Source organism: Eublepharis macularius, chromosome 2 (genome assembly GCF_028583425.1).
Source record: "Eublepharis macularius isolate TG4126 chromosome 2, MPM_Emac_v1.0, whole genome shotgun sequence".
Lineage (NCBI taxonomy): Eukaryota > Metazoa > Chordata > Lepidosauria > Squamata > Eublepharidae > Eublepharis > Eublepharis macularius.
Window position 1 is genome coordinate 11,892,105 of NC_072791.1, and position 21,223 is coordinate 11,913,327.

Consider the following 21,223-nt stretch of genomic DNA (forward strand, 5'->3'; position numbering starts at 1 on the left):
GCCAAGTGATCAGTGAACAATGTTGACCAGAGGCACCAGCCCCAAACGAGGCAAGTATGAGCTGAGGGGGACAGGCAGCAACAGTCCTTGGCTTCACTTTGATGCTGGCTGCTGCTGCTTGTTTATACTTACACGTTAGCCCATTAGCTGGCAGTCCTCCATCAGATGAGAAAAGTACCCAGTAGCACCTTTAAGCCTAACCAACTTTACTGTAGCATAAGCTTTCGAGAACCACAGCTCTCTTCATCAGATGCATGGAGGGTATGAAGAAACTAGTGGGTATGAAGAAACTGCCATCTGATGAGGTAGTGGGGCTGGAAGGGAACCAGTGGGGCTGAAGAGCCATTCTCCATGCCTATTGATGCCATGCTGTCCACCCTGTTGCTAAGTCGTAGAGAGCTTTAAAGGTCCCAGGAGTTTATGATGTGAGAATTAATGCCCTAGCAGGAATAAGATGGCAAATGGGGAAGCAAGCTCAGGAGAGGCATCCTATGGTCTATACGAAGACCGCCGGAGCTGCTTTCACCTCAGCCAGACCCGCAGTTCTGAGAGTGGGGAGAAGGTGCAGCAGGAGAAAGAGGCAAGCAGTGGCAGAGGGGGAGATGACTCCAGCGTCCATCACAGCGAGGAGAAGGAAGCTTCTTCAGCCCCCTTCCCACAAGCTCAGAGCTCTGTGTGCTTTCAGTTGAGCAGCTGCGGCTGCAGCCTCAGCTGCTCCTTCGGCTGCTGCTAGCCACCTGTCAGCTTCGGGCTCCCCTCGCCGACTCTCCTTCCCATCCTTCTGCCCCTGCTGCTGCTCCTGACATGCCCACCCCCACCCCTGAGCTCCTGGAGGAAAATCTGAGCAGCGCAGATTTCCCCCAGGAGATCGCGGGGGTGGGGTGGGGACTACACTTCCCATGTAAACCTGCAGGAACCCGACACGTGAGAACATCTCATGTAGTTTAGCTCTCAGTTTGCTTCCAGTTGCAAGACTGTCCCTCCTTGCTTCCATTTGGTTCTAGTTGTAAGACTGTGCCTTGCTTCCTTTTGGTTTGGGTGATTCTCTGGCGTGGTGTTGGTCCTCATAGGGAACAAAAGGGAGTGGCTGATCAGCCTTGTCAGGGGACGCTGAGGTGTTGGGGGGGGCTGTCAGTTTGGTTCTGTTGGGCTTCCCCAGGGATGAGCTTGCATTTGGGAGTGGCCCTTGGCTCTGGCATCTTCACTCTGTGCATATGTGGGAATCAGTGACTGGTCAGCTTGGGGATAGTGACTGGTCAGCCTGTTTAGGGTGTGCTGGTTTTTTGAGGACTTCAGTTTGGTTCTGGTGGGCTGCCTGGTGTGGAAATTGTATTTGGGAGTGTGCCTCTGGCCATGTCAGCCTTGGTCCTTGTGTTTCTGCTGTGGGAGCCACCTTGGAGTTTTTCCCCACAATAGAAACAAATGGAGTGGCTCTGGCACCATTTGGGGGGGGCATAAGGTGGCTCCCTGGGGTCCAATCTCCCTAAAACGTGGGTGCTTTTGAGAGGACAGTGAAGAATAGGTCCTCCAAATTTGATAGAATCTGCTTGCAAAATGCCACCGGTAGCCCCAATGTTTTTCCCGATAGAGACTAATGATTGGAGGCCACTGGCAAAATACCACCCACTGCCCCCCTAGATAGCCACAATATTTTTCCTGATAGGGAATAATGATTGGAGGTAGCTGGGTCACCTTCTTTGGGGGGGCCATGCAATGGAAAAAAACGGATAGCTCTTGCCAATACTTCATGGGGCATAGCTGCTGCTCTTTTAGCAGGAGGCAGAATTGCTAATATAGTAATCAAACTACTATTAAATATGGCTGTGGAGAAACGCCATTCTGATTGTGGAGTTAACTTTCTATGGGCTGCAGAGGGGAGGGGCCAGTTCTGGAGCAGAATGTGATTGGAGGGAGAGCAAGTCAGTTGGTGGAGGGGAGTTGGAAGTTGGCAGTTGGTGGCTGGGGAGCAGAGGGAGAGATGGCTCTGAGGGGAGGGGTAGATCTAGTGTAACCCCAGGTACCAAAGGATTGGGCCTGCCCTACACAACATCGAATTAGGGCATGAGGGAGACAGAGTAAGGGTTTCTGTTTCTGTTTTATTATCCCTTCCATTCACTGTATATTTGCCTGTGTATAGTTAGAAGTTAAATAAATGAGTTTTGGAATTTATGAAGGAAAAAGGCTCTTCTGTTCCACACAGTCCCCCAACTGCTTGGGCCCACTAGCATAGGAGGGAGGTTAGGAGGCTGTCCTGCCTAACCAGGACCCCATACAGGGACAGTGGTGGCAGCAACTACCCGGAGACAGGAACGGGAGACAGCCCCTTCAGGTGCCTGGCCAGAGACTAGAAAAGGGAGGGGTAGGCAGAGCAGGGTCTACCAGTGGGAGGAAAGGCCCCATTTTGCCACAATGGCAAATGGAGCAAGTTCAATTCATTTTTATTTTTTTATTTATTCATGTTTTTTATCGTCTGCCCTTCTCACTGAGGCTCAAGCAGGGCCGGATCGAGGGCAGGGGGGTAGTCTGCCCCTGGCACCACCAAGGAGGGGGCGCCGGGAGCAGCTCCTAGCTGCTGGAGCATGCATGCAGCAGCATGGGCAGCCGCGATGCCTTTCGCTTGCCCCGTGGGACAGGGGGCGGCCGGCTTGCCGTGCACCCCCTGTCCTGCAGGGCAGGCAAAGGGCAGTGCAGCCGCCCTAGCCATTCGCTTGCCCCGCAGGAGAGGGCAGCTGGCCACCCCGTCTTGCGGGACAGGTGCATGGCGCATGCAGCCTCACAGCCCCCCGCACTGCCTTTTGGCTGCCCCGCAGGACAGGAGGCGCACGGCATGCCAGTCGCCCCCATCCCATGGGGCAGGCAAAAGACAGCGCGGGGGGCTGCAAGGCCACCTGTGCCATTCGCCTGCAGAGAAGCAAATGGCACAGGCGGCTTCCCAGCCCTGCATGCTGCCTCCGGCGCCCGCATGATGACATCACCAAAATGACATCATCACACCACGTTGAGAGCGCGCGCGTGCACGCCCAACAAGGGTTGCCCCGGGCACCGGCAACGCTAGATCCGGCCCTGGGCTCAAGGTGAATTACACAGTGTGGATCATTACAGTCAATGTCAAGGTATTTCAATACACTTGTAAGGGACACAGCCTCCTTCACTAGTCCCACTTGCTACAATCAGCCAACCCCAAACTTGCAGAGGTGGCTAGGGAGGCAAAGGGACTATTCCAGTCACAAAGAGTTAATATCCCCAGCAGGTCCAGAATGGGTGTGTGTGTATCCCTGGCAAGTAATTCACAAGGTCAATTTAAATACAAAATATATCATTTATTACAACAAAAACAGTATCTGAGCACGTCAGTGCAGAAAATAGGAAAAAATCAATAAAAAATATACACTGATCTAAATAACCTTAACTAACAACTGAAAGCTAGCTGCTTAATTAATCACACATCAAATTCCCCATATCACCATCTTTCACCCTGTTTCCAGCATAAGTCCATTCCTCCTAGATTAGGGCAATCGTACTTCTCAAGATTAGTATAGAGCAGCCAGCAACCTTCTCTTAACAACTGAGGTGTATACTCCACCCTGCAGCCAAGCCTCCTTCAGCCCCTCTCCTTTTTCCTTCTAAAGCAAGGAACCGGCTTTTTCAACCTCCTCAAGCCAATCACAATTCTTCTACCTAGCTTGGCAAAATGCCAGGATGTAATCTTGAAGGGATATTGATTGCAACTTGCTTCAGCTTCTAACCCACGCAAGTTAGGGCAACTTCCAAACAAAAGGGGCCCCAGCTGGCTTAATCAGCAAGTACAAGAAAATACCCTGACCTAAAGCACAGCGAAGTTTGCTACCAAAGAAAGCACAACTTAATCTTTTATTCATATTAATATTTTTATTCTTTACAACATGTAATAAGGTATATACACACACATTTGCAAAGATTTAAAACCTGCAGAAATCCAATACAAAGTTGAGGAATTGGTGGAACTGTGCACGTGTAATTCGAAGATCGACATATTAAACAACACAGGATCTTGCCATTAGGATCATAGTTATACAAATAGGAAGAAAGTTTATAATCACTCACTCTATCTCTTTACTGAAGTATCTCTTTGAGACAGCGTCCATATATTACAGCCCTCCCATCAGAGAAGAAAGCCCTCTTGGATAATTCAGTTTTACGTAGTTTGTGGAAAGTCAGGAGTATGGGAGCTTTCTTGACCACTTCAGGTAGGCCATTCCATAAAGTGGGGGCCACTAGTATGAATATGAAAGGGAGAGGTGTTGTTTTAAGTTATTGTAGATTTTTATAAATAAATGTAGAGAGAAAAGTGAAAAATAAAAAGTGTGGTTTATTTCCGAATCATTATTTCATAATCATAATTGTGGCACCAGCAAAACATTTTGTACCTTCTATTGAAATTTAAATTTGGTAATAAAATTTAATAAAGAAATGAGAAGGGGATATAATGAGGAAGGGAATTAGGAAAAGGAAATGGAGAGAGAAAGAGAGAGAGAAAAAGGGAGACTATACTAATCTGTTATACTTTGCCCAGAAAAAGCCAAAAAGTGAAAAGTAACAAACAGGAGGATTGCCCAGCAGAGAGATTTCTATTTTCAATATGCTAATTTCTTTGTGCTTCCTGAAGAACAAAAAAAAAAGGAACAAAGTGCAAGGTCATCTTGTTATTTTTATATCCTAGGAATTATCAGAGATGGTGCTCTAGTTGATAAGCTGTCTGTTTATCAGATCTGCCAAGCTGCTCTTTTGCTGCGTCACAAATGTGAGTAGGCCTAGGCTCATGGAAGCTTCTGTCTCAAGTCTCTTATTTCTAACCAATGCAACCTAAATTCCTAAAGCTGTGGTCTTCCCCTTGTGAGCCAGGATCTACTGGCGGATTGCGTGAACCTTTAGAGCACTGAACCTTCACAAAGAAATAAATGCTGCAGTGTGTAGTGGGGCTTACTCCTAAGTACATTCCCACATGCACACTTGAGATCTCAGTGAACTTGAGAATCTAGCTGAGTCCTAAAGACCAATAGCAGTGACTGCATAGAATAAGAGGAGCATAAAAGGAGGGGACAGGAAAGCAGAACTTACCACTTTCTGCCATAAAGAAATAGGGGGATAGGAAATGGGGGGGGGCACAAAATGCAAGAGCAGTGAAGCCTGAAAATGAAACTCCAGCAGATTCTGCCATGAGATCCAAGCTCTAAAGAAAACCACGCTCAGTGCAGAGGTGCATTCGGGGGAAATCGTGCAGGCAGAGAGCACAGAACGAGGCGCTTCTTGCTGCCCAAGCACCTTCATCTCAGCCACCAGGAAACGTTTTTCCATTTCCCTTCCAGTAGGACTGTGGAGCTCTTAAAAGGGAGGATGAAGACTAAAGGGAATGGAAAAAGAAAAGCTTCCAAGTGTGAGCAACACAAGGATGTGGGAGGGGAGGGGGGAGGCACTCCTGCTTTCGGGGGTCTGAGAGTGGAAGGCAGGTGAGTCTCCCTAGGAAGACCCTTCTCTTTGTCTGGGTGGGTGTCTGTGGTGTCTGTGGGGCTGTAATTGAAGCCACTTCCACTATGCCTGCACAACCATTCTTTCATCTGCACTAAGAAGAAGTCCAGTGGATATTTTGACAGGCAGGCAGATTTCCCTCTAATCAAAGCTTTTCCCACACTCTACAAATGTATATGGTCATTCTCTTGTATGAATTTGCTGATGGACATTAAGCTGTGAATTCTTAGCAAAGATCTTTCCACACTCAGCATCTTTATACGGATTCTACCTGGTGTGGATTTGTTGATAGGAAGTAAGCTGTGTACTCCAAGCCAAGCTCTTCACATACTCCACACATTTATATAGTTTCTCTCTGTGTGGATTTGTTGATGGACAGTAAGATCTCTGTTCTGAGCAAAAGTCTCCACTATCCACAAATTTATATGGTTTCTAACCTGTGTGGATTCGTCGATGGTAGGTAAGGTGGGAGCTCTGAGCAAAGCTCTTCCCACACTCCAAACATTTATATGGTTTCTCCCCTGTGTGGATTCGTTGATGAACAGTAAGGTCTGCATTCCTAACAAAGCTTTTTCCACATGCCATACATGTATATGGTTTCTCCCCCGTGTGGATTCGTCGATGGACAGTAAGGTTTGAACTAAAAGCAAAGCTCTTCCCACAGTCCACACATTTATGTGGTTTCTCCCCTGTGTGGATTTGTTGATGGGCAATAAGGCTTGAACAAAAAGCAAAGCTCTTCCCACAGTCCACACATTTATATGGTTTCTCCTCTGTGTGGATTCGTTGATGGACAGTAAAGTTTGCAATTCGAACAAAGCTCTTTCCACACTCCACACATTTATATGGTTTCATCCCTGTATGGATTTGTTGATGGACAATAAGGTTCTCATTTCTAATAAAGCTCTTTCCACACTCCACACATTTATATGGTTTCTCCCCTGTATGGATTCGTTGATGGACAGTAAGGTTGGCATTTTGACCAAAGCTCTTTCCACACTCCACACATTCATATGGTTTCTCCCCTGTGTGGATTCGTCGATGGGCGGTAAGATATGTACTGTAAGCAAAGCTCTTCCCACACTCCATGCATATATATGGTTTCTCCCCCGTGTGGATTCGTTGATGTTCAGTTAAACTTATATTCCAAGCAAAGCTCTTCCCACACTCCACACATTCATATGGTTTCTCCCCTGTGTGGATTCGTTGATGGGCAGTAAGATTTGTCTTCTGAGCAAAGCTCTTTCCACAGTCCACGCATGTGTATGGTTTCTCCCCTGTGTGGATTCGGTGATGGACAGTAAGTTTTTCTCTCCCAGCAAAGCTCTTCCCACACTCCACACATTTATATGGTTTCACCCCTGTGTGGATTCGTCGATGAATAGTGAGATCTATTTTCTGAGCAAAGCTCTTCCCACACTCCATGCATATATATGGTTTCTCCCCTGTGTAAATTTGTTGATGAGATGATTCATCCCCCCTTTTCCATTTTCTCCCATTGCTTCTCCTCTGCTGTTCCCCTTCCAATGGGAGTTGTTGTGATTCTCTCTCAGGTTTTCTCTGGGGACCATTAGCTTCTGGAATAAAGAGGAGACTGGGAAGACCTTAAAACAAAGCAGAATGAAGGAAAAACGGCCATTATCACCTCTTGATAACAACAGAACAGAAATCATTCAAAGAGGAGATACATCCTGCTGTAAATTAATTGGCTGTAGAGTTTTCATGTAGAGTAAATATAAAAAAATAGAGCCGGAAGGGATCCAAAATGTCATCTACTCCAACCTCATGCACAATGTAGGAAATTCACAGCTAACCCCCTTTACTCCCTCAGTGACCCCTGCCCTATATCCACAGGAAGGCAAAAAAACCCTCCAGGGTCCCTGGCTAATCTGGCCTGGAGGGAAATTCTTTCCTGACCCCCAAAGTGGCTATCAGCACTGCTTTCAAAACATAGGAAAGGGGCACAGGAGCAGCTCATCAGCTTATTTCTTCCTGTTCTCCCTCTTACCATCTGCCTAACTTCATACTGAGCCCTAGAATCAGGATTACTGACTGAAGGCCATCTCTCTTCTACTGAAAAACCTCAGAAGAAGGAGATCCACCACCACCCAAGGAAACCTGTTCCACTGAGGAATTGCTTGAACTATCAGGAACTTCTTCCTAATATTTAGTCAAATACTATTTTGCTTTAATTTAACCTGTTGTTTCTGGTTTGACCCTCTGGGGCAACAGAAAATAACTCCACTCCATCCCCTATGTGACAGCTATCATATTGCCTCTCAGTCGCCTCCTCTCCAGGCTAAACATACCCACTCCTTCAAACTATCCTCATAGGACTTGGTCTCCAGACCCATCACCAGCTTTGTTGCCCTACCCTGCACACATTCCAGCTCGTCAACATCTTTCTTCAAGTATGCCGTCCAAAGCTGAACACTGTACCTCAAGTGAGGTCTATGTGGAGCAAAGTGACATCATCAATTCACAAGATCTGGACAGTATATTTCTGTTCATGCCACCCGAAATCACATTTGCCTTTTTATCTACTGCATCACACTACTGACTCATGATCTCTGTATGATGCACTAAGATGCCTAGATCTTCTTGCATGCACTACTGCCAAGACAAGTCTCACCCATCCTATAATTATGCACTTGATTTTTCCTACATAAATGAAGACATTTATATTTGTGGCAATTCATTTTGTTACATTTAGTGCAGTTATCCAGCCTGTCACGATCATCCTCAATCTTGATTCCATCTTCAACGGTATTCCTGACCCAATTTAGTATAATCTGCAACTTTAACAAGCATTCCCTCTATTCCATCATTCAAATCATTTTTTAAAGATTTTGATTAACTCAGGCTCAAGACAGATCCCTGAGGCTATTCCATTTGTCATTCCCCTCCAAGAAGATGAGGAACCATTTACAAGCAGACTTTCAGCATGACCTATTACATAATCACAAATTCACCTAACAGCAGCAGCGACCAAACCATATTTCTCAGCAAATGCTAACAAGAAAGGCTTACTGAAATCAAGGCATACTATGTCCCCAGAATTCCCCTCATCCACCAAAGCAGAGACTAAACAGGAAAGAAGGTGAGTCTAGCAGGACTTGACGTTGAGGAATTCAGGCCAGATCTTAGTAATCACAGCCTTCTTTTTGAAATGCTTAAGAAGTGACTCGTTTAGGATTTGTTCAAACATATTTCTAGGTATGGATGTGAAGCTGAAAGCTGGTAGTTACCTGAATCCTCCTTTTCCTCTTCTGGAAGATGGGGACAACATATGCCCATCTTCAACTACTGCCAATCAGTACTGTTTATTTTTGTATCTTTGGTCTAAGGACTGTAATAATAATAAACACAACATAACTGCCAATCAGAAGAAACACTGCTGGTCTAGGGGGACCAATTGGAGAAGCTCCAAGTTGTTCTGGTTCCACCTTTAAGGCCCTGAACCGGGCTGGGGTACTTCAGGGTCTGCCTTGGGCCAGACTGTACCCCACCCCCTGTTAAGTTCCTCCCCCCGCCCCCAAGCCCTGCTCTCTGTGCCCTTAAGGAAATATCAGTTGTCACGAGACATGGGTTGTTTTCAGGAGTGGCTCCTCCATTTCATATCCAGAAGAGTTAGCTGTGTTAGTCTGTAGTTGCAAAATAGTAGAGTCCAGTAGCACCTTTAAGACTAACCAACTTTACTGTAGCATAAGCTTTCGAGAACCACAACTCTCTTTGTCAGAAGCATGCATTACCTCGAGACACACATCTGACAGAGAACTGTGGTTCTTGAAAGCTTATGCTACAATAAAGTTGGTTAGTCTTAAAGGTACAACTGGACTCTTTACTATCCTCCATTTTAGAAGCTTGCCTGGAGCCTACTTTGTTATCTTTCTACCACCGGGTCCAAACATTTCTTTTCAACTAGGATTTGAACTAAATGGTTTCACTTTTTTGGGTGTTCTGTGGTCTGCTTTTCTTCTCAGGATTATTCTCTGGATATTTGGGAGGCTACTCAGTTGCTTTTTTATGCTGTTCTTATGCTTGTTAAAATTTTGTTACTGATGATTCATATTGTCTTATCTGGAGAGGCATCTTTGGTCCTTTCCGCACAGTACACTTTAAGCTGGCGCCTGTGTGTATTCATGCCGCTTGCCGCTGAAATGGTTTGTGCTCTTGGCATTCTGCACTGCATCACCTCAAGGCAATTTGGTGTCTGCTGACGAGTTGGGATGTGTCTGTTTGAAACCACCATTTGTGGGGGCTGGAACCAAAGTCACTTTTTAAAAAATTTTGTGCATGCGTTGTAGCATTGCAATGTTGGAGCCCATCCCACTCCCCAGTCCCTGTATTTGCTGACTGGGCTGTCTCGTTCCCATTGAAGAAGCAATTGGTGGCAGAGTTCTGGGGGAAAACATGTATTTTTTATGCTTCTTCCAATGTCATTTTTTAAAGCCATTAAAGAGTCATAATGTTGCTACTTTGTTTGCTTCCTCCCTCATGGCTTTAAAAGCCAGGAAAGGGTTAAAAGGCTGCTTCGCTTCCTCCCTCCCAGCTATAACCACACTTTCTTTTAAAGCCAAGAAGGAGTGCTTCCCTGCTGCTTAGTTTCTCAAATGGCAAAAGGCCAGTGTGTGCATAGTCTAGTTGGGAGGGAGGAAACGAATGGAGCATCAGCCTTTAACCCTTTCCTTGCTTTTAAAGCAGAGAGGGAGGAAGTAAATGAAGCAGTGGCTGTTCAAATCTTAACTCACTTTAATGATAAAAATGGCTGAAAAGTAGTTCAGAGAGTTGAGGTGGGTGGGAGTGGTTACCGGTGGGCAGGCAACCAATCAGTGCCCGAGAAAAGGAAAGAGGAGGGAGAGATGCAGTTACGGGCTAAGAGTTTCACACACACAGAGGACACATCAGCGGCGACTTAGAGACGACTTCAAGAAAAAGTCGCCGTACATCCGCAGGGGGAAAGCTCAGGGGAAACGCAGACAATATTTGATTCTACGTTCCATGACTCCCTTGCACATGTGGAACTTTGGAGATCATGGGAAGCAAAACAGAAACTGAAATGCTGCAAAATGACCGTGCGGAAAGGGCCTAAACAAATAAATGTTGAATACAACCGGTTAGTATATAGATACTTCCTCCATAATTAGGCACCAAGAAGCCTTCCTTTTTGTTCTGTTTTAACAGAGAAAGCTTTCCTATATTCTTGGCTGTTTCCTCTCCAAAAATCTTTCATCTCTCCAGTGACTGAAGGTTAGCCAAAGAGGTCCTATCTGGATACAGCAGAAAATGGTCCACACTCCACAAAGAGATTCGTACCTGCAATGAGGGCCCTATATAAACCCAAATAGTATTACGGTTCTTGTTTAAAATGCTGGCTTCCTTGGCAGCTCTGGAATGCCCATGAGGAGACCCTGCTTTTAGTTTACAAACCAATATTCTAGCTTACACACTAATACTTGAGGAGTCCACTAGAGATACTGAAGTTCCCACGAGTGGAGCTGCCCCACTCTCCTACGGAGGGTCTCCACAGGAAAAGCCTTTCTTAGAAGGAGCGATTTCTGCCTTCAGCAGCTGGGAAGGAAGGGAAAGGGGGACCCTTACCCAGAGAGGCCACATTCTGAAAATTCTCCTCCATGACTTCCTTGTGAAGGCTTCTTTTTTCCAGATCCAGTAGAGCCCACTCCTCCTCAGTAAAATGAACAGACACCTCCTCGAAGGTCACCAGACCCTGAAAAGAGAATAACAACAACAACATTCAATTTATATACCGCCCTTCAGGACAACTAAATGCCCACTCAGAGTGGTTTACAAAGTATGTTATTATATCCCCACAACAAACATCCTGTGAGGTGCGTTGGGCTGAGAGAGCTCCAGAGAGCTGTGACTAGCCCAAGGTCACCCAGCTGGCTCCAAGTGGAGGAGTGGGGAATCAAACCTGGCTCTCCAGAGTAGAGGCCCGTGCTCTTAACCACTACACCAAACCCCTCTATCCTCTCAGAAAATGGAACAAATCTTCCCCTTATGAGGAGGACAGGCCAAAATGACTATAATTAGATGCTTGCTTGCAGGAGTCAAACTTCCATCAGAACTTTCCATTTTCATTCTAGTGAACCGCACAGACAGCAACCAAGGCAAAGAGAGCAAGGGGTTCTTTATGGGCTAGGGAGGGGTGGGTGGTGCATTGGGCCACCTGGGATCATGACTTATAAATTGCAATTCTATTTACCTGCTCTGGCCACATAGAAGTCGCTTTCTCTCTGCCACAAAGAGATTGCAAAGAATATATTGTTGGTTTCACAGCCTCACCTGGAAGGATCAAATGGTTATTTTCTCCACACATTTAGTAGATTCTCATTTACAACTTCATCATGGTAAAAGTCTAAATAACAACAACAACAAACAACAATATTCAATTTATAGACCACCCTTCAAGATAACCTAATACCCACTCAGAGTGGTTTACAAAGTATGTTATTATTATCCCCACAACAATCACCCTGTGAGGTGGGTGGGGCTGAGAGAGCTAGAAGCTGTGATTGACCCAACGTCACCTAACTGGCTTCAAGTGGAGGAGTGAGGAATCAAACCTGGTTCTCCAGAGTCCCGTGCTCTTAACCACTACAGCAAACTGGCTCTCCCTATCATTTTTCTTTATTCACAATGTCAGACAGGCATGCAACCTACCTGCCATATTCAGTGATGTACATAAGCTATGGCCTAAACCACTGTTCTACCCACTATTCTTCCAATTAGCTTGCACTGATTTTAAATTGGTTCTAGGTTTTTGCTTCTCCAAATGGATATTTTTAAAGTGAGAAGCTCAGGTGAGCATCTTTCTCACAACTCAACTGAGGTCAGGGGAATAAAAGTAGCTCACCTAAACTCAAAGAGGCCATCAAGTGGGTAGGGCAGAATTTTTGATCTTACCCCGACAAGCTGCTCCATGGCAACAGTTGACCCTTTCCTGCACCTGAAAAAGAATTGAGGATCCCACAAAGGGGAAACTGTTGAGAAAAGGTATAGGGTTACGGCGGGGAGGGGGTCTAAAAATGTTGGGGCCATCTGAATGGATTTCAAAGGTATCCCTGATCATATCCTGTGCCCCACATACTTCCTAGAGGAATCCCTCTTACCTCCTGGCCTCGATTCTTGTCACCTGTGTGGCTCAGAAGGAACCCTTCTGCCAGGGCCACTGCTTGGGAACTGCTCTCCGGTCCACATTCCCTGACCCAGCTCTCCATCTCTGGGGACAGGATGGCCAGGAACTGCTCCAGGATCACCAGGTCCAGGATCTCCTTCTTGCTGTGCCTTTCTGGCTTCAGCCACTGGAGGCAAAGGCGGTGGAGTTCGCTGCAGACCTTTCGGGGCCCTTCAGCTTCCTGGTAACGGACATGCCGGAATTGCTGGCGCTGCACATCTGAAGGGGGAAAATCGTCTCCCAGGCTCCTCTGCAAGGTTCCTTCCCACAGTTCCCTTCTGCTCCCAATTTCTGTGGCATCAGGGCTTTTTCTCCCTTCTGGACCGATTGAGTCCAGCTCTTCCCTCATCTTCTCTTCTTCTCCAAAGAGAAAGGTGGGTAAAAGCAGGAAAGAGGGAGACGGTAAGGGAGGCAAGGAAGAGAAAGAGAATATGGTAGGCGAGGGGCAAATGAGATGCCCCCCAAAAGTTCTTGAGGGCTTCCAGTTTTTGCCAAACTATAAACTAAAGATTCCTGCAGCATTCAGATGCCAACATGACATGGGACCAGGAGTGGGACACATATTTACAAAATGGTTGTGAAGTTAGAAAGAGTGAACCAGGAGCAGAACGGAGTAACTGAGAGTCCCAGAGGTGCTAGATGTCTCAAATGGTGCTGCAGACAACTGGAGAAGATTTCAGCAGCAGTGTGGCTTGTCTATGGAAGATGCTGCAGCCATGGAGGAGCCAAAGGTGAGGAAGGAGACCCTAATTTGGAAGCTTGCAGGGCCCCAATCTACTGATTGGCTTCTCATCTTTCCACTAACTGTGCAGATGAGAACCCTAATTATGATAAGCCAGAAGAGGTGTTTATGCTAACTACAAATGATGTTTTTGAAGGGTACATTTTAAAGTAAGGCGTTGATCTGTGAATATTATCTTGATAGGGTGTTTTCAGTCTACAAAGCAGTATACGTTGTCATTCAAGGAGCTATGTTTTTATATTCTGGCGGGGTTTTTTAATGCTGGATTATTAATTGAAACCTATTAGTCTTTTATGTTTTCATTACCATTTGCTTTTTAAGCTACCTCAGTCATGTTCTCTGAAGAGGCAGCATAAAAATTCTTGAAAGAAACAAATATCTCTGTCATACAAGGAAGTGAATGCCAGACAGCGATCTCAGTGGCTTATCTGAGAAACCCAAGTCCGACACATGACTTCACAGGGCTTGTGGACTCATTAAGAAAGGGTCAGATTGTCTGAGGTGAAAAGGATTTGAAAAGAAGAGGTGGATCCCCAGAAGCCAAAGATCTTCCATAAGCAAAGGGAACTGAACTGTGCCAGGCTGAAAAAGTCACCCAGAAGACTTCGGATTTCCAGGCAAGGAAATTCATGCTGAGTCTGTGAGGAGAATTGTGCCTTCAGTAAGCCATAGCAGAGTGAAGAGGGATAGCCTCCAAAACCCCAAGGTTGCAATTCTAGAACAGCAAGAAAAATCAAGAAGGTCATGTGGAAAGATGACTGCACAGGAATTCCACTCTATCTACTGCCATCGCAGCAGCTTTGCTCCTCTGAGCAGGACTTTCTGCTGGTGACACCATGAACATGAACAAAACCTACAGTTGCCTGTTTTTATGCACTGCTTTGGGGATCTGATCCATTTGTTAGGATCAAATGATGCTTGGAGGGGAATCTAAAGAATTCGGGGGATGGCTCTCTGTTTATTCTTTGGCTCTGCATAATGAATGGATGTGCTGCTTTGCATTCCATTGGGTTTGTTGCAGGACTCATGGCTTATGGCCACCTGGTATTGGTTTGTTGGTTTAATGCAGGCTCCATCTTTTATTTCTAGGCTCATACTGGGATCAAAACGGGATCCCTGTGAGTGTAGGGTGCCGGGGGCTACACCGCACATGTGCACACTCTGTAGTGGCCCCCACCTTAAAGAATGGCCTTCCTGAGGAGTTCATAAAAGCTCCCCCTCCCCTAGCTTTCTGCAAACTGTGGAAGATTGAATTATTTAGGAGGGATTTATAATCAGGCAATAGGCCTGTGGTATATGAAAAGGCTCAGAGAGAGGGACTGGAAAAGGGACTGGGACTGTAAACCAGGGACCAGATGCCCCAGATACGGGTTTCAGCAATATAAAAGAAAAACTCGGTATTCTCGAATTCCCAGACAGATGCTCTCATCCAATTAGAGAATCCTGAATTTATCCAGAGATTATTTCCTATGGGAGGAAATGTTTGGAGGGACTGGAGCTGCATTGTTCAAGTAAACTGCACCAAATTTGCCAGGAACCTACTCCTGACTGTCCACTAAAGACCCCCCAAATTACAGGAAGTTTTGACCATGGGACCCAATGCTATAGGTCCCCGAATAAGCTGCCCCCAGCCACTCTCCGTGGTTTCCTTGTGGGAAAACCATTAAAACAGAGAATCCTTATTCTCTTCAGGGAAATAAGGGGAGGGCTGAGGCTTGCTGAGGTGGCCGGAGATGCCTCCCTTATTGCAAGAAGGACTCCGCTCCACCCCCAGGGAAGAGGAGCTGCCAGAGAGCAAGAAGGAAAGCCCTGGAGGTCAACTGAGCCCTCTGGCTACTATTGCCAAAAGCAGGGAGGCATTTTGCAACGGAAATATTTGTCCACTGCTTACCTCTTTTTAAACAGTCCTCTAGTGTTGCCTCCCCTCCCCTTCCCCACTCAACACCGGAAGTGACTGAGGCAAGTCAGGTGACTTTCTTTCTCAGGGCCTCTCTAGGAATGGAGACTCCTTCCTTTTAACCCTTAGATGAACAGTCTAGAAAGCCCCCAAACCCCCACTTCTGGCTTTGCCCTGCGGATGGTGCATTTTGACACTGAAACAAAATAAAACCACCCTCACCTTGTAACTCGTTTCTTAGGCTATAGGCAGCACCATAAAAACCATACATCCGCCCCTTCAGGGCACTGTCACAGCACAGCAACAAGAATCCAAGGCACGCTTCTCATGGGTCCCGAGGATTTTTAAATGGGGTCATCCCAGCTTACCATCAGATCTTATGTCCATAGCCACAGATTGCCCCTGCCATGGTACCAGAAGTTCGAGTGGTTCTAATGATTGCCTCTTTAATTTTGTTTCAGTCTGTGCTTGTTCCTCCTGTGCTGTCTGGAGAGTCAACCTAAGAGTTAAAGGGAAGGAGTCTCGGTTCCTAGAGAGGCCTGAAGAGAGAAAGTCACCTGACTTGCCTCCCTCACTTCCTGTGTTGATTGGGGAATGGGAGGGGAGGCAGCACTGGAGGACTTCTTAAAAAGAGGTAAGCGATGGACTAATGTTTCCTTTGCAAAAGGCCTGCCTGCTTTTGGGAATGGTAACCAGAGGGCTCCATGCCAGGGCTTTTCTGCTTATTCTCATAAAGCTCCTCTTCCCTGGGGGTGGAGCTGAGTCCTTCTTGCAAGAAGGGATGCTTCTCCTGCCTTTTTTCCTCTGCATTGGGCAGCTGCCTGCAATCTCTAGCAAAATAGCCTTTCTTTTGTAATCGTATTTGGAGTTCTCGTCTGTGCAGTTAGTGGAAAGATATGAAAGAAATCTGTGGGTTGGGGCCCTGTAAGGTTTCAAATTTCTTACCTCCGGCTTCTCCGTGGCTGTGGCAGCTTCCCTGCAGAACTCAGGCTGCTGTTGAAATCTTCTCCGGTTGTCTGTAGCATGATTCGAGAGATCCAGCACCTTTGGGACCCTCAGTTGCTCCGTTCTGCTCCCGGTTGACTCTAATTTCACAACCATTTTGTGTGCGCCTTCAGCAGCACATACACTATTATTATTTATTTATTTGATTTATACCCCGCCCTCCCCACAGATGGGCTCAGGGCCACTAACAACATTCAAAAAAATACATTAAAAGTCACAAAAATGTAAAATCAATAATAATTTTTTAAAAGCCATTAAAATAGTCCAGGAGCAGGCTATTTAAACAAATATTTAAACAAACTAAAAATGGGACCAATCGTTTTGTAAACATGCACCCCACTCCTTGTCCCATGTAATCTTCTTTGGCTAAGGAAAAATGCAGGTGTCTTTAGTTTATAGTTTAGGAATACTTTTATTAAGCACAGTGGAGTCTTGGGTGGAAGCTCCTCTGCACTTCCTCCACCCAGCTTTTTGTTTTCAAACATCCTTGATTCGGGGTGCTCCATGAGCTATCATGAGTCAGGGTGCATCTCTTTAGTGACACATACACACGTGTGTGTTTGTGTGCGCGTGGGTGTGCATGAGTGTCAAACACACCAGCCTACTCTTTGCAGGAGATCAAAGATCCAGCAGCTGCATTGAAATAAAGTATCTGACAGAGGAGGAAGGCTATGCACTGGTGCAGGTGGAGGCTGCTTGGAGAGGAAGGGAGGATGAGGGGAGAGGTGAACTCAGCCAGTCCAGAAGCAAGAAAAGGCCCTGATGCCACAGAGGATGGGAGCAGAAGGGAAGTTTGGGAAGGAACCTTGCAGAGGAGCCTGGGAGAGGATTTCCTCCCTTCAGATGTGCAGCACCAGCAATTCCGGCACTTCCGTTACCAGGAGGTTGAAGGGCCCCGAAAGGTTTGCAGCCAACTCCACCGCCTTTGCCTCCAGTGGCTGAAGCCAGAAAGGCACAGCAAGAAGGAGATCCTGGACCTGGTGATCCTGGAGCAGTTCCTGACCATCCTGCCCCCGAAGATAGAGAGCTGGGTCAGGGAATGTGAGCCAGAGACCAGTTCCCAGGCAGTGGCCCTGGCAGAAGGGTTCCTCCTGAGCCATGCAGAGGACAAGAATCCAGACCAGGAGGTAAGAGGGATTCCTCTAGGCAGTATGTGGGGGACAGGATAAGATCAGAGATATCATCAAAATCCATACAGATGGATTTTTCAGACCCCATCATAAAACTGTTTTTCTCAATAGTTTCCCCTTTGTGGGATCCCTGCTTCTCTTTCAGGTTCAGGAAAGCATCAACTGTTGCCTCGGAGCAGCTTTTCTAGGTAAGATCTAAAGGGCTGTCCTACCCACTCGATGGCCTCTTTGAGTTTAGGTGGGCTGCTTTTATTCCCCTGACCTCAGTCGAGTTGTGGGAAAGATGCTCACCTGAGCTTCTCACTTTAGAAATATCCATTTGGGGAAGCCAAAACCTAGAATTGATTTAAAATCCGTGCAAGTTAATTGTGAGAATAGTGGTTTAGGCCATACCCAATCTACAGTTATAATAGATTTGTGTAGGGGTTACATGATTAACCAGACTGGCAATTACTTGGTTAAAAAAGCCAGTAGGTTTGTGTTTGCATATAAAAAAAATTGACAAAAACATTTCAGGTCCACTTCACATCACCTTTGTGTCAACAGTCATGCTGCTGAGAAGAAAGGTGCCTCCGAATGCAAAAAAAATGACAATTAATGTAAATTAATGTTAAAAATTGGAAAGATGGTGTGTGGGGCCAATAAGAAGAGGAACAAAATTATAAGCCTTGAGGGAATCTTATGCTGTAGTTGTTCTGGGGGACTTCAACATCCATCGAGAGGCTACCTTGTTGGGAGCAGTTCAGGTTTTCAGGCCTCTATGGCAACCATGGGCCTGTCTCAGGTAATAACAAGCCCCACACACTGCGCAGGACATGCTCATGATGTGGTTAGATCAAATAGTATCTGTAGAAGTGAACTGTGGCTCATGAAATTTCATGCCCTACCACAAATTTTGTTAGTCTTATATGTGGTACTGGACTCTTGCTCTTGATGTGGTGTTTTGCTCTGGGCAGGAGGATGGTGATGTGAAGGTGGGGGGACTGAAGATGGTCCCATTCTCATGGACAGATCACTACTTGCTGGGATTTAGGCTTGCAGGGATACCAAGACTGCACAGGCTGTGTTTTGCCCACATCTAAGGAAGCCTACACAGGACGCAGAATTTCTCAATCAATGACTCTCAAATGTTCCTTTCTAGAGCAAGGTGATAGAGCACATGGTTGGTGGAGAACTGCAAGCTTTTCTGGATGAGGCCAATCGATCAGATCATATCCAATCTGGTTTTAGGCTTGGTCATGGAACTGATGGATGACCTGCTCTGGGAGATGGACAAAAGAATCGCCGCCCAGCAGAGTAGGCAGTGTTATTTCACCAATTGCACGCCTGCGTTTTTCCTTATGTGCCTGTCTTGCACACTTACAAAAGAGGCTTGGCTACAGTAGGGGTTCGAACAGCCTGTTCCTCACATTTCTGTGAATTCTATACTGTTGGAGAAACAGGCCAGTATTTGTCTTTGATAACAATAGCAAGAGAGAGTTTTGTAAATGGCTGGAATCAAACAATTATCCTGTATAAGCATGCAAGGGGAGTTGTGAGCTTAATCCAGGAGAATCTATTTTCCCCATGCAAAGAACTGAAATGCTAAATACCTGAAAACCTTTCACTGTCTTCCAATTATCTTTTGATACTTCCAGGGGAGGCCTTGAAACCAACAATAAAATATTTGCCAAATCTTTGCAGTAGAGAGAATGCATCTTCTCTGTGGCCAGAGCAGGTAAGTGTGGAACTGCAGTTCATGAACCTGGGTGACTTCGTGCACCACCCACCCCTTCCTAGCCCAGGAAGAACAACTTGCTCCCCTTGCATTGGCTTCTAACTGTCCATTCATTAGAAAGAAAAGGGAAAGGTCTGCTGGAAGTTTGAATGCTGCAAAGAAGTTTCTACTTATAGCCATTCCAACTTCATAAGGGGAAGATTTGTTACAGTATCTGAGAGGAAACAGGAGTTTATTTTTTTCTCTTTTAAGGGTCCAGTGACCTTCGAGGAGGTGTCTGTTCACTTCACTGAGGAGGAGTGGGCTCTACTTGATGCAGAAAAAAGAAGCCTTCACAAGGAAGTCATGGAGGAGAATTTTCAGAATGTGGCCTCTCTGGGTAAGGGTCCCCTTTCCCTTCCTTCACAGATGCTGAACGCAGAAACGCCTAAGAAGGACTCTCATAGGGCCCTCAGATGGAGACTCTGAATAGATAAGTGGGGCAGCTCCACACATAGGCAAATGAGGGACTTCTGCATATCTAGTGTACTACCCATTTGTAAGCTAAAATATTGGTTTGTAAACTAAGAGGAACACTACATGGGATGTCAACAGGGTCTTCTAATGGGCCTTGCAGTGCAACCAAGGAAGCCAGCATTTTAAATAACAAAGGTAATATTATTTGGATTTATATAGCACCCCCGCGGCGCACTTTTCAAAATAAAAAAGGCACTTCTTTGCTTCCGTTGGACATGAGAAGGATGCCAGTGTGGGGAGGGGGACAAAGGGAGGAATTGAGGTCATTCCACTATCTTCATTCCACTGAAATTAGTGTAGGGCTTCGGCATGTTCAACTCATGCGCGAAATAGGGAAGAACAAACCATGAAAACCTGGATTTGAGCAGGTGAGGTTTTGGTCACTGCCACAGAGAGTTTTGCCTGGTGAATTCCTGTGTGTCAAGCTGCTATTAAAATCCAAGGAGCACATCCTTTTAGAAAGAAGATATGCTGAAGGAAAATATTATTATGAGCTCCCTCAAGGAATGGCGGGATAAACAACGTTCTGAACAGGAAATCGGATCTATAAATGTAAAAAAGAATTTGTAAGTGGGATAGCCTCAGGGATCTGTCCTGGGCCCTGCGTCCTTTAAAATCTTTATAAATGTCTTGGATGAAGGAATAGAGGGGATGCTCATTAATGCTGCAGATGAGACGAAATTGGGAAGGGAAGCAAATATAGTGGAAGATGGAATCAAGATTCAGGAAGATCGTGACAGGCTGAATAACTGGGGTAAAAGTAAAAAAAATGAATTCCAACACACACAAGTATAAATTTTTTTATTTAGGTAGGGAAAATCAAAGGCATAATTGCCGGACACGTGAAACTTGTCTTGGCAGTAGTTCATGCGAAGAAGATCTAGGCATCTTAGTAGTTCATACACTCACCATGACTCAGCAGTGTGACGCAGCAGCTAAAATGTCAATTGCGATTTGAGGCTGCATGTGTAGAAATAGAGTGTCTGGATCTTGTGAAGTGATGGTACCATTTTGCTTTCCTTAGACCTCACTTGGAGAACTGTGTTCAGTTTGGGGCACCACAGTTTAAGAAGGATGTTGAAAAACTGGACTGTGTCCAAAGTAGGCCAACAAAGATGGTGAAGGTTCTGGAGATCAAGTCCTATGTGGACGGTTTGAAGGAGTGGGTATGTTTAGCTTGGAGAGGAGGCAATTGAGAGGTGATGTGATAGATGTCACATAGAGGATGGAGCAGAGTTATTTTCTGTTGCCCCAGAGAGTCAGACCAGAAACAACAGGTTAAATCAAAGCAAAAGAGATGTTGGCTAAACAGTAGGAAGATGTTCCTGACAAAACATTTCCTCAGTGGAACAGGTGGTGGGCTCTTCTTCTTTGGAAGTTTTTCAGTAGAGGCTCAATGTCTATCTGTCAGCAGTGCTGATTCTATGACTCATAGTAATTCCGCACACATTGGATAATGCATTTCCAATCCTCTTTATAGATCAGTTGGAACCGATTTTTTTGTGTGCGGAAC

The 21,223-nt window shown here is 45.8% G+C and overlaps 2 protein-coding genes across 2 annotated transcripts in view; one reads left to right on the forward strand and one right to left on the reverse strand.

Moving 5' to 3' along the window:
• Positions 1 to 3,394: 3,394 nt before the first annotated feature.
• On the reverse strand, positions 3,395 to 14,260 carry LOC129324289 (zinc finger protein 436-like). The gene is made up of 5 exons (XM_054971458.1): positions 12,639 to 14,260; positions 12,433 to 12,475; positions 11,732 to 11,811; positions 11,107 to 11,233; positions 3,395 to 7,109 (listed from the first exon to the last, which is right to left on the reverse strand). The coding sequence occupies exons 1-5, from the start codon at positions 13,050 to 13,052 to the stop codon at positions 5,938 to 5,940; spliced, it is 1,836 nt and encodes a 611-aa protein (XP_054827433.1). The 5' UTR covers positions 13,053 to 14,260; the 3' UTR covers positions 3,395 to 5,937.
• A 1,672-nt stretch (positions 14,261 to 15,932) lies between these two features.
• LOC129324297 (zinc finger protein 420-like) overlaps positions 15,933 to 21,223 on the forward strand; it is a 35,351-nt gene continuing 30,060 nt past the window's right edge. The window contains exons 1-5 of the mRNA XM_054971466.1: positions 15,933 to 15,976; positions 16,962 to 17,474; positions 17,623 to 17,665; positions 19,115 to 19,194; positions 19,447 to 19,573. Of these exons, the coding sequence (XP_054827441.1) occupies positions 17,019 to 17,474; positions 17,623 to 17,665; positions 19,115 to 19,194; positions 19,447 to 19,573 (706 nt within the window). The 5' untranslated portion in view covers positions 15,933 to 15,976; positions 16,962 to 17,018. The remainder of the gene's footprint in view (positions 15,977 to 16,961; positions 17,475 to 17,622; positions 17,666 to 19,114; positions 19,195 to 19,446; positions 19,574 to 21,223) is intronic.

Coding starts and splice junctions, on each gene's coding strand:
- LOC129324289 (XM_054971458.1), bottom strand. CDS start 13,052: ATGAGGGAAGAGCTGGACTCAATCGGTCCAGAAGGGAGAAAAAGCCCT. Junction 11,812..12,432: donor CCATGGAGCAGCTTGTCGGG/GTAAGATCAAAA, acceptor TGATCCTTCCAG/GTGAGGCTGTGAAACCAACA. Junction 11,234..11,731: donor CTTCTATGTGGCCAGAGCAG/GTAAATAGAATT, acceptor TTCTCTTTTCAG/GGTCTGGTGACCTTCGAGGA.